This window comes from Phyllostomus discolor, chromosome 1, assembly GCF_004126475.2.
Source record: "Phyllostomus discolor isolate MPI-MPIP mPhyDis1 chromosome 1, mPhyDis1.pri.v3, whole genome shotgun sequence".
Classification (NCBI taxonomy): Eukaryota; Metazoa; Chordata; class Mammalia; order Chiroptera; family Phyllostomidae; genus Phyllostomus; species Phyllostomus discolor.
The window spans coordinates 105,871,295-105,884,742 of NC_040903.2; the positions used below are offsets into that span (position 1 = coordinate 105,871,295).

The 13,448-nt window shown below is 36.5% G+C and overlaps 1 protein-coding gene across 19 annotated transcripts in view; it reads left to right on the plus strand.

The window, feature by feature from the left end:
• Positions 1 to 13,448, plus strand: part of LOC114492776 (protein transport protein Sec31A) — an 80,580-nt gene that overhangs the window by 2,960 nt on the left and 64,172 nt on the right. For 16 of the 19 annotated variants that reach the window (XM_028507301.2, XM_036027318.1, XM_028507302.2 and 13 more), the window contains exons 2-4: positions 9,668 to 9,750; positions 10,406 to 10,529; positions 11,920 to 12,118. In XM_028507301.2, the coding sequence (XP_028363102.1) occupies positions 9,672 to 9,750; positions 10,406 to 10,529; positions 11,920 to 12,118 (402 nt within the window). In that variant the 5' untranslated portion in view covers positions 9,668 to 9,671. Of the gene's footprint in view, positions 1 to 4,963; positions 5,042 to 9,667; positions 9,751 to 10,405; positions 10,530 to 11,919; positions 12,119 to 13,448 lie in introns of those variants that run through there. The other 3 variants (XM_028507298.2, XM_036027326.1, XM_036027329.1) reach the window with 3 other exon arrangements.

The window sequence follows — 13,448 nt, forward strand, 5'->3', positions numbered from 1 at the left end:
AATGTGGATTCTAATCACATATATTATTGAAAAAAATTACACAAAGCTGTTAAAACACATCTCACTTGGAAAGTACACATGGTTTAATTTAAACCTTCTTCATGTTTTAACATTGAGTGATCATATCTTACAGAAGGATTATGTATATTCATCCAGGTGAAACTATATTCCAATAGCATTCTTGGTTTTGAGAATAATTACTACATAGATTATGGGACTCTTGTTTAATTAGATTCAGGTCACAATGTATTTGTAGCTCATTTTTGTAGTATACTGATTATTTATTTATTTTTCAGATAGCATTGAAGCCTTCTGTTCAATACAGGTTGGTCAGTGGAACTGCTTCTGGTGGCACATAGAGTACTAGGACAAAAAAAATAGACTTTTTAAAATGTTTTGAATCCCCACTTATTCATATTATGTTCTTGCAATTTTATCTTCCTCTTTCTTTTTTTTTTTTTTTAAATGGTTACCTACCTAGGGGAGCGGGGTGAAGGAGACACGTATGAAATCAAGATTTCTAGGAGATGATTTTTTTAAAAGATTTTATTTATTTATTTAGAGAGGGGAGAGAGAGAGAGAAACATCAATGTGCGGTTGCTGGGGGCCGTGGCCTGCAACCCAGGCATGTACCCTGACTGGGAATTGAACCTGTGACACTTTGGTTCACAGCCCGCACTCAATCCACTGAGCTACACCAGCCAGGGCAAATTTATCTTCCTCTTTCAGTAAGTGTTACTCATTAACTAAATGTTCGTGAGTTAGGTAGCCCTTGTTGTACCTTTGCTCTTTAGAGATACTGTAATTCTATTCAGTTAGGTTTTTAAAATTTTTATTTATTGATTTTAGAGAGAAAGGGGCAGGGAGGAAGACAGACAGACGTCAAGACGTCCACTTGTTGCTCCACCTATTCATGCACTCATTGGTTGATTCTTGTGTGTACTCTGGGTATTGAACCCACAACCTTGGCATATTGGGACAATGCTCTGACCAACTGAGCTACCTGGCCAGGACTTCAGTTGCATTTTTAAAATATATACAGCTATTTTGTTTTCACTTTTATAAATTACTCTAAAGGCAGTTTATAAAACCTTTTCTCCTAACAATACTTGCCTCTATTTTTCAAATGAGGAAAGGTCTTGTAAATAGACAAGAATTTAAAAATTAAATATTTTATCTAAAATTGGCCTTTCTAGCTCATTAGTCTATTTGAATTTCCCTAAATATAAACATTCAGGAGAAGAACAATTTCTGTAGACCTACTCCCTTGTGCTGAGTAATTTGATCCCAAAAAGGGTAAAAACTATAAGATTCATTGAGAAAATAAGTTATTTGTCTATGTAATGTAGCATGACATATAAAACAATTGGTAAAAAGGCAGTGGGGAAAATATGTCAACAATATGTACCAATATAATGTTACAAAGTTTTGTTAAGATAGAATAAGACACTTTCTTATAAAATGCTTAAGGGTGTGATACAGACAAACATAAAGTTAAGAGGTTGTTTAGATCAGTGTGGATTGGATCATTAGGCAGTTTTCATGAGGGGACTGGAACTTAAATTTGACAGTTGGCTGAAAGGAAGAAGATGGCATTTCATATAAGGAAAATAGGCTGCTTTTTCACTTTTTAGAATATTGGGTGTGTGGGGGGGTTTAATCATAATTTTAGGAAACTATATGCATGGTATTCCTGGTTAACATCATGATAGTAATAATTTCAAAAAGTAGTTAGCACATTAAAACACTTATTAACTTATGTTCAAGGCACTGAGTTTGGCCCTTGATAAAATAAATTATTTCACTTAAACCTCACAACATCCCATGTGGTAGTCACTCTTATCCCAATCTTACAAATGTAAGAACTGGAGCTCTGAGAGGTTTCAATGATGTGTCCATAGTGTCATAAGTAGCAGAGCCAATATTCAAACCAAAGATTGAGTTTATAGGACTTGGCTTTTAAACATGAGTAATTCAACCTCCTAATCCACTTTTGCCTAACCCAGCACACTTTCAAATATATTTTTTTTCTTCTTTTAATTTCATCATGTGTCATAGATGATTTGCCATTAACCATTTCTTCCAAGTGTTAATATTTCATCTGTTATTAAAATTGAATATCTGAACTTGTTGAAGCAACAAGTAAGGGGTTGGACTCTGGACCTGAATTCCTGAGTTTAAATTTTGGCTCTGCCTCTTGCTAGCATATACAGATTATTTTATCTCTCTATGCCTTAATTTATCATCTGTAAAATGTTCTTCAAGTATATAAACATTTAGAACCTGTAAGACACAGGGCATATTATTAGTCTAAGGTCATCTTAAGGAAACTAGTAGAGGATGAACTTCATCCTCTAGAGATGAGTAAGAAACTGGCAATAGTACTGTTGGGGAGCACTGAGTGTATTTAACCAAAGACTTAAGACTAAAGAGTGGAAATAAAGAAAAAAAATAAAGTCTATGTTAAATATTTGACAATATAGGAGTTGGTTATAAAACTTGAAAACATTAAGAGAACTGGTGTGGATCAGTGGGCTGGGCATTCTCCCACAAATCTAAAGGTTCGATTCCCAGCCAAGGTACATACCTGGATTGCATGCAGGCCAGGTCCCCCATTGGAGGTGTGCGAGAGGCAACCAATGGATTATTCTTTCACACATTGAAGTTTCTTTCCCTCTTTTTCTCCTTTCCTTCCCCTTTCTCTAAAAATAAATGAAATCCTTTTTCTTTTTTACTTTTATTTTTCATTACCATTTAACACCCTTATACCCACTTACAACTAAATTCTTTTAAAAAATTAAGAGAACAGGGAAGCAGGAAGAAAATTGAAAGTAGAATAAGTTTGTGGATTGCCTCATCTGTAATGGCCAGGAGTCAAAGGACATCATTTAAAGCTGACAAATCAGTTAGTAGAAGTATAAGTGTATTTAACAGTACAAAGGTAAACACTGAGAAAGATAATACTATTGACTGTAACTGTGTAGTGCAAGAGGGACAGTAATTTTATACAAGCTCATTTCTTTTATGCTCATAGTTATTTTTAGACAATTACTGGTATTAAATGAAAATATTTAAAAGCATAGTTATAAAGATAAAACCAGAACAACGTATTAGAACAAAAGTAAAACATCCTAATTATCAGAAAAATTATAAATACACACAAAAAATAGACAACAGTGAAAGTATTTTTTTAATTATAAAACCAAACATAACAAAAAAATGAGATAGAACTAAGAGCGACCTTATCTGTCCTGTCAATACATTTTAAATGGCCTTGTTAGTTGATCTATTGGAAAAATTTTCCAATTGAATCATTAAGCAAAGCTCTTTTTTTGTGATCACTAAGCAAAGCTTAATTCCTATTTTTAAAATTTAAGACAGCCAGTGAAAACACAGTGGTTCAGAAGTTGAAAAGGACAAAAGTATACATATAAAGGCAAATAAAAAGGAAACTAAGGTATTGATCTAAATATTCACCTTAATATGATAATGATCTTAATTCAGTCACAAAGGCATTATTTAAAACTAGGAAGAATACTTTATGAAGCTAAAATGTTACTTGACAGTGAGTATTTAACATTTTAAATATCTATCAAATTAGAGTGTATTAAATAACAAAGTAACTTTTATAAAGCAAGTTTCAGGAGCTACCAGGAGAAATTGGCACAAATGCATTATTTTTAGAGATGGGAAGGGAGGGCAAAAGAGAGGGAGAGAAACATCAATGTGTGGTTGACTCTGATATAGCCCCTACTGGGGACCTGGCCTGCACCACAGACATGTATCCTGACTGGGAATCAAACCAGCAACTCTTTGGTTCTCAGGCCCTCAGTCAGTCCACTGAGTGACACCAGCCAGGGCTAGTGAGGAGACTTTTAATTCACTGTTGGTTCAAGACAGATCAAATGGAAAAGAATTAGTATAGAGAAGATGTAAACAGTTAAGTAATAGTGTTGATTTGATTGAGAAATACTGAACTTGATCCTGAAAACAGAGCACCCTTTTTTAAACATGTTCAGTGATCTCTGAACTACTTATTGGCCTCCTCTCTACCACAACATGCCCCACTTCTGTTGTTTTAATGCCTCAGAAGTTTGGTGTTGTTGACCTCAGATACCACTTTGCTGTCCAGAGTCCTGTGGGTAGCGGTCTCTTGGATGGATTTCAGAGTTGCTGCTGTCCAGGGTGTTACCAGGACGGACGTCCTCCCCTTGTTCCAGCAGGTAGTGGTAGGTGGCAACCTCACCCTCCAGTTTCACTTTGATGTTCATCAGGGCTCTCGTATGCAGGGTGCTGCCTCTCTGCCTAGGTATGGGCCAGCTCTGACTCCAGGTGCAGCAAGATCTTGTTGATCTATCTGCATGGCATAGCGGGTCTCCACCTCCCTCAGGCTGTTCTCTAAACTGGCCTTCAGATTTAGTCCAGGAAGATCTCCAAGGACAGGACTGTAGTCTCAGCTCCGTGAGTGTCATCTCAGCAGCTCCTATCTTAGCAGGCTGTGAGGTGACCACTGAGGTGCTCTCGTCAATCTACTGGGACCAAAACTAGACTGCTCCTCTCAGCTATTCTGAGCTAGCTCATTATCCTAGGCCTGGCTGTCTGCTGTGATCTTGCTGAGGTCCTGAAATCTGAGGGCACTCCACTCCATGGTCAACCCAGAGCTGGCAAAACCCAGTCTGGGTTTTGTAGACTACTTCGTCCTTGCAGTTCTTTTTGAAGACCAGCTCCTCCTTGAGAGCCCTGATCTTTGTCTGCAGCTCCAGCTGAGTGATATTGGTGTCATCAGTGACCTTTCGGAACCCACTGTTGTCACTCTCCACAGACTGGTGCATGGCCAGCTCCATTTCATGTTTGACTCTGAAGTTGAGATGGGCAGCAAGATGGGCATTGTCCAGAGAACTTGCAGAGATCTCAGCCCTCAGGTCCTCAATGGTCTTGAGATAATGTCCCCAGTGTCTGACCCAAGGTCCCTTCTCTAGGTGTTCCAGGATTTTGCTTTCCAGTCTTCAATTATCAGCCTCCAGACTTCTCACTTCTTCAGGTGGGAGGCCAAGTGGCCATGCAGGCATTGCATAGTCTCTTTCTCTCTCTGGATGTGCCCTCTGTACCCCTGGCCATCCCCACAGCCAGGCACCCGGAACCTCAGAGACTTTGCATGCTGGTGGAATGGGACACAGAGTTCCAGGAGCCCAAGCCCCCAGCACTTGCATAGAGTCTGGCCACACTGTTGGCTTGCCAGGCCTGGTGGCTGGGCAACTGCATGGAATCCAGAGTCTGGTAATTTGTGGAGAAGCTGGAGAGGGTGCTGAAGCTCATGTTGCTCAGGGAAGAAGGCAAGAGGACAAGACTCGGGTTTGAGTAGCCAGAGCTCTGCCCTGTTTAGTCTCCTGGAGGAGTCACAAAAACACCTATGTAGGTCCCAGAGAAAACTTTAGTAAGTGTCATAAAGGAGAAACAGTATCAAAAAGTCACAATGTAGTAAAAATTAAGGCTCTTCCACTTGGATATTGAACTCAAACAATTCTTGGATCAGTGGAGAATACAAATAGCCATTGTAGAATGTATAGGTAATCATAGTAATGAAAACACAGGGAAATATGATTTACCAAAAATGACCTTGAATAAAGAAAATTCAAATAGACCAATTTCCATAGAAAATCACCAAAGAAGCAACTCCCCCAGTAGTATCAGGCCTAGGTGTTTCACAGGAGAGCTCTCTAAATCCTTAAACAATCAGTAATTCCACTGCTGCCTTTCAGACTGTTTCAGAGCAAAGAGAAAGAAGGAAAACTTCCATATTTGGGAGAAGCAAGTATAAGATTGATACCAAAACCTGACAAAGATTGCACAAAAGAAGAAAACCATAGACTGAATCTCACTTTTGTGACTCTAGCTGCAAAACTGTTTTAAACAAATGGAATCCAGCATCACATCAGTAAAATAATGCATCATGATCAAGAGAAGTTTATTCAGTTAGAAATATTTTTCCTGCTGTATTACTCATTTACTGTAACATCCACATATGCAGTGATTTGAATTGGTAAAGTACTGTGGTTATTAGATTAACAGCTTAATTTAAATATTCAGATAACAATGTATGAAAACATCATTACCAGTAAGGATTTTGACTAGTAAATTGACATGGAATGCTATGTGAAGTTGGTGCCATTTCAGAATGTGTCACATAGTAATCTTATACCATAATTTGCATAAAATTAATAGAAGCTCATTTTGAGATGTTAGTATATAATGTACTATACATTACTGTGGTATACATGTTGTAGATATATTTAGGTATTTGGTCACATGGTTTCACAATATATTACAATACTTCAGGCTCTAGGACCCAAGGGGAAAAAGAGAGAGAGAGAAGTTTATTCAGGGTATGAGATAATGGAGCCTTAGGAAATTTATTAGTATAATTTGTTTTATTGATAGGCTTAAAGAGAAAAATCATATGGTTATCTCCAATTACTTAATGAAAAGCATTTGACAAAATTCAACAGCCAGTCTTTATAAATAGCATTCAGTAAAAGAGTAGTCAATGGCTGTTTCCTTACATTATATATACTTAATGTGTACGCATATGTATATATCTCAAATTCCAATATCATGCTCAGTGGTGATACAGTAGGCTTTCCCTCTGAAAAGAGAACAGGATAAGAAATCTCACTGTGATCGCTATTGTTTAATATACTACTTCAGATACTAGCCAACTAGTATCTGAAAAATATCTGAACTAGTATCTGGGACAAGAGAAATTAGAGGAATAACCATTTGAAACAGAGGTAACTGTTACTATTGGCACATGACATGAGTCTATATGTGGAAAACACAAAAGAATATACTGAGAAACTACTCCAGAAAGAGAATTCAATAAGAAAACAGGATAAAAAATTATTTAAAGAAATCATTAGCCTTTATATATCAGTAACAAAAATATAGACAGTATAATAAAAGGGGGGGAAGCCACATTTATAAGCAAAGCCAAAAGGTGAAATAGGAGTAAGCAAATCCAATGTCAAAAAAATTAAAATAATACTGAAAGGGTACAAAAAGAAGACTTGAATCAAGATACCATGTGCTCGCTAGGAAGATTCAGACATTGTGTTAGTTCTCCCTAAATTTATTAATTTGATGTAGATTCCATAAAGTTACTAACACTTTTTCTGAAATTGACATAAACTTTTCTAACGCCTATGTAGTAAAATAAAAAGCAATAACAAAGAAAACAGGGTTGGGGAAAGCAGTGGGTTGGGGTTACTGAAGTCATATATAAAGTCTCAGTATTTAAAACGGTGGACTGCCGAACCTGTCAGTAAGCAAATGGGCCTATGGACTGGAAATGCAGAAATAAGCCTAAGCATATAGAAGAATGTGAATCCTAACCTACATCCTGATACCTACAGGAATATAAACCTAAATAGTAAATTCAGAAATAAACATAATAAAAAGAATTTAGTACATAATGGAAAGTGATACCTAATTTAGTAGGAAAAAGATATTTCAAAAAACAATTTTGGAGTGATAACAGAAAAAAGAAACTTTAAATATCCATTGTATCCCAGGATACGTTTCAAGTGAGTCAAAATCTAAATGTAAAGCATAAACCATAAATGGATTTTCTAGAAGAAAAATCTGAGTGAATTTAGTCATAATCTGAAATGCACAAGTCCTTGCTAACTAATCAAAATTCAGCAACCATTTTTAAGTGAGAAATTTGACTATAAAAAATAAAAATCATGGTACATCCATACAATGGGACATTTTTCCATGCTAAAAAGAATTGAGCTGTCAAGTCACAAAAAGCCATGGAGAAAACTCAAATGCCTATTGCTAAGTGAAAGAAGTCAGTCTGCAAAGGCTAAATATTCTATGATTGTAACTAAGTGACATTTTGGAAAAGGCAAAACTATGGAGGCAGTGAAAAGATCAGTGGTTGCCAGGAGGGAGGGAGAAAGAGAGGGGTGAATAGGTGGAGCACGGAGAGCTTTTAGGGCAGGGAAACTTCTGCATGATACTGTCATGGTGGGTATGAGTCATTATACATTTGTCAAAACCCATGGAATGTATAACACAAGGAGTGAACCCTAATGTACATTACGAGCTTTGGGATATAATGATGTGTCTCTGTTGGGTCTTTGCCTAAAACCAATAAATGTACTCCTATAGTACAGGGTTTTGATGGTGGCAGACTGTGGTTGGGGGGGTGGGGGAGAGGTATGTGGGAACTTTCTATGCTTTCACTCAATTTTTCTGTGAACCTGAAACAATTCTAAAATCTATTTTTAAAAATAAAATCTTGTGAAAGGTAAAAAAATACGTAAGCAAAACCAACAGATAAAGTCTGAGAACATAATGCAAAAATAGGCAAATGATAGCGATAAGAATAGATAGAAAAGATGACAGAGACAGAGAGCCCTTGCCAGTTGGCTCAGTAGGTTGGAGTGTCATCCCATATGCCAAAGGTTATGGGTTCAGTTCCCGGTAAGGGCACATACCTAGGTTTCCCTTTGATTCCTGGTTGGAGCGTATGGGAGGCACCTAATCATCATTTCTCTCCCACATCAATGTTCTTCTCTGAAATCAATAAACATATTTCAAATTTTTTTAAAAATAAAGGTAAGAGAAGGAAATAATGTTCAACATTCTTTAGAGTCTGATAATTGCAAATTGTACTATACAGAGCTAATATTTCACTGATTGGTCCTGTTGTTAAAAGTCAAAAAGTGTCACCCCTCCCCCCCGGCCCCCCCAAAAAGTGGTATTCTGGTAAGGCTGTAGGGCAGCAGCTATTCTATTATTCTTGAGAATGTGAAAAAGTAGTTACCATTGAGGGCAACCTGGCAATATCCATCAGAATTGAAGTCTCATTTGTCCTTTAACCTGGCAGTTTTACTTCTGGAAGTTTATAGCTATCCTTGCCCTTTAATGCAATAATATGTACAATGGCCCTTTATTTCAGCCTTTCTTTTTGCAAAAATAGCAACAAGATTAGAAACAAATCAGGTGTTCATCATTAGTGGACTAAGCAATGAAATTATGGTACATCTTTACAGTGGAATACTGTGTCATGTGAGTGCATTTATATAGAATAATATTCTTTTTATTTTTAAGCAATAACACAGTACCTCCTTAATTTTTTTGCTGAAGTAACTTTAAAAAAGAGAATATATAAACTAGTAGTGTGGATATTGTAGGTTGGAGTGAACAGGTCTTTAAAAATTTCTGCTTTATCTTTAAAATCTGTGGGCTTCCTATAGTCTTCTTTGTAGTTATTCTGTTTAATTTAAAATTAATTTTAAAAACTGCTCCTATTGAACGATCCTGCTCCAGGAAGACGCACCTTGTGCTTTATGTGCCTTCTCTTACCCCTGGTACATTGCCACGTGTCCTTGTCTGAGAAGCATATAGTGTAGCCAATTTTTTTCCACAGTGATTTTCTAGCTGACAGACTATATTCAGTAAACATCAGAATAGCCCTATATTTGTCTCAAAATAATTGACCAAGTATCTCTCCTTTCTAATATTGAACATTCCCAAGAAATGATACTAAATTGGATTTATTGGTGTTTGGACATTACTAATGATGTAATGGTTTGTCCAGTGTATTTTTATGTTCTATGTTACATGTTCAGTATATTTCTGTGTAAAATATTCTCTTCAGCAGGATGAAGTTAAAGGAAGTAGATCGTACAGCTATGCAGGCATGGAGCCCTGCTCAGAATCATCCCATTTACCTAGCTACAGGTAAGTTCAACAAAGATAGTACATCTGACTTATTCACACCTGTTCTTTAAGCTTGAAGTCAAGCTTCTTCTCTAGAAAGCCTCTTCTTCCCTGGCAAGATAACTCCCTCCTTGCTGTCAGCTGGATTCAGTGACCTTCCTCTGTGTTCCCAAAGCACCTTATACATCACATCATTAATCACAATGTATTTATAGTATCTTCCCTACTTTATACAAGTTGTGTTTTATCTTTATTCCTCCAGTATTAAGCACAATAGATACATGTAAACAAAACTGTTAAATATCAGTTTGCATGAAGATCAATGTTGATGCTAGCTTATTTATATAAACAGACTTGGAGTTATATCATTTGTGACTATAAGGAGGCAGAGTAAATCACGGTACTGTTTTTACAGAGAGCTTTTAAAGGATCTGTAGGCTTAAAAAATTACCTGCACTCTTCCCTCTTATAAACATCATCTCTGAACCCTGAGTTAGGATCTCATTGCTGTAGTGATTTAAACATCTGCTCAGTGGTATATGTGCTGTGATTTCAGCCACTATTACAGCACTCATGGGTGAGATCACTGAAAAACATGCATTTAATTTCTCTGTTGTATGGTTTCCTGAGTGTCTTATTTTTGTGTGCATAGTTACCATAAATGTATTTTCTGTAGGAACATCTGCTCAGCAATTGGATGCAACATTTAGTACTAATGCTTCCCTTGAGATATTTGAATTAGACCTTTCTGATCCGTCCTTGGATATGAAATCTTGTGCCACTTTCTCTTCTTCTCACAGGTATGAGATTCAACCATAAATTCATGTGGCTATATTTGAATGAATGTTGTGATTTGTGCCTAGTTTTTCTATCAATATATCATTCTTAGAAACTGCAAAGAATATTACCAACAATGACATGAAATATTTTGTCAAAAAATATATTAGTGAATTTCTGTGGAAGTCAAGAAGAGTCCATGTCTATTGATTTTCTAATTGTTGACTGTTATATGTGAGATAGGAAGGAGAGGATCCAGTTTCTAGTATTTTCCCCCTCATGATATAGTAGAGTTACTTTTTTATATTTATATAAAGATTTTATTTGCCCTGGCTGGTATGGTTCAGTAGATTGGGCACTGTCCCGAAAACCAAAAGGTTGTGGTTCAATTCCAGGTCTGGGCACATGCCTGGGTTGCAGGCCAGGTCCCTGGTTGGAGGCATGCAAGAGGCTACTGATCAATGTTTCTGTCCCACTCTTTCTCCCTCCCTTCTCCTTTCTCTAAAATAAATAAAATATATTTTTAAAGATCTTATTTATTTATTTTTAGAGAGCGAAGGGAGAAAGAGAGAGAGAGAGAGAGAGAGAGAGAGAGAGACATCAATGTGCAGTTGCTGGGGGCCATGGCCTGCAACCTAGGCATGTGCCCTGACTGGGAATCAAACCTGCGATACCTAGTTCCCAGCCCGCGCTCAATCCACTGAGCTATGCCAGCCAGGGCAATAAAATATTTTTTAAAAAATAGAGCTGAAGGGAGGGAGAAAGAGAGGGACAGAAACATTGATGTATGAGAGAAGCCTTGATGGGTTCCCTCTCGCATGCACCCCAACTGGAGATCAGGCCTGGAAGTCCGGCATGTGCCCTGATCAGAATTGAACTGGCAACTTTTGGCATTGCGGGATGGTGCTCAACCAACTGGGCCGTGCCAGCCAGGGCTTTCTTAGAAAATTTTAGGTGATTCCCTTCACATTTACTGTTTAACAAATCACTTGTTGGTAAGCACTTCCATAGTCAAATAGAATTAAGGGAAGTGGTTGATTAGCTCTATTTTTCAGATAAACCAAAAGCAGCCTAGAAAGATCTACTAACTTGCCCAGGCCTAACAGTTTCTAGATGGTGAAACCACTTGTAACTCCGTATCTTTGACACACAAATCAAGTACACTTTGTCATAAGTGTATTACCTTTAACAAAAGCATATTTTTACTCAAAAAAGTTACAAAATCAAATATGAACATGAGTATAATATCTAAAGTGCCATTTCACCAAGTCATTCACAGCTGCCAGGACTAGAGGAGAAGCAGTGTTTTGGCAGTATTTATGAATATGTGAAGAATTAAATGTATGATTTCAAATTAAATTCTACATTTATTTGACTTCCAAAATTAATGGCTTCACTCATTTTCTCTTAAAGGTACCACAAGTTGATATGGGGGCCTCATAAGATGGATTCCAGAGGCAATATCTGTGGAGTTCTGATTGCGGGTGGTGAAAATGGAAATATTATTCTTTATGATCCTTCTAAAATTATAGCTGGAGAGAAGGAAGTTGTGATTGCCCAAAATGACAAGCATACTGGCCCAGTGAGAGCCTTGGATGTAAACATTTTTCAGGTTAGACTTTTGACATTTACTTGAGATATGGGCTACGTATTTGCAATAAGTATATGACTCTATTATGTCTCAGTCTTGGAGTGAAAAGTTAAGAATGTGTGCCTAAGCAGATTGATGAGCGAGTATATGTGTTTGAAGAATGGAGTGTTCAGAGTTGAGTTCAGGATAAATGATACTAACTCCATGGAAGGGATCTGGCTGATTTAATTCATAGAAGTCTGGAGATGTCATACATCTGGGTAGTTTTTAAACATTAGGAGCCCCATAATTCAGAAACCTTGCTTTTTAACTGTTTGTACAATGCAGCATTGGGTTGATGCTATGATGTCTGGGTTAATCCACTGTTTTATTAATTGAGAAATTTGGTATTTATGACAAAGAGGTCACTACTGTATGACATAATTAGAAATATACACAGCTATAGTGCAAATTTAATTAGACAATTAAGAGTCTACTGTTACTATTATAAACATTACTGAATATTAATTTTATAAATATATAGGTTAGTAAATATCTTGAGTTAATAGACTACTAGAGTCTGTCAAGCAAAAAGAATAACTATTATCTTAAAGTTTATATTAGTTTATAAAGTTTATATTAGTTTATAGTGTTATATGTACATACTTAAGATATAGAACTTAAATCCCAAAATTCTTAGTTTCTGCCATCATGGTATTTATTCTTCAGATTAGAAAGCTAGTTCCCTTGTTACTCGAATCAAACAGCTGCTGATTTTTGGTTAACGTCTTGTATTATAGGTACCTATTACCATAGAATTCCTCTATTTTCAGTTATATGTCTGTTGATCAGAGAAGAATTTATGAGAGTGAACAATAAAGGATGAAGATTAATACATGAAACTCATTATCTTGCTGTACTTCATGTCAGTTTTAGGGCTTTTTGACCATAAAGGTATGGAACAGAGAAAACCTAGAAATATTGCCACCTGCAACAAGATTGAGTATAAAGGAAATAGAATTATGTGAGGGATTTAAGAGGAGAGATTTTACTAGCACTACCTTGGTCTGGCTCCAGAAGCTGGTTTGTGATCCCCGGAGGTAGATGCCATTATTTTAGGATTCAGTAGTTGCTTGAAAGGAATAAATGATGATGTTTTTGCTTTCCACAATCAGATTCCCTTCCAGTGATTTAAAACCACAAATGTTAATTCCCATGTGGTTGCATGAATTTAGCCATGTAATTATTTTTTAATGTCTTGTATTAAAATGTCAATACACACATTATCTTTTTGAGTTAAATAGAATTTTATATGTTTTCTAAGAAACTATTTAAATTTTACACTGTTATTCATAGTAGTTAGAAATTCATA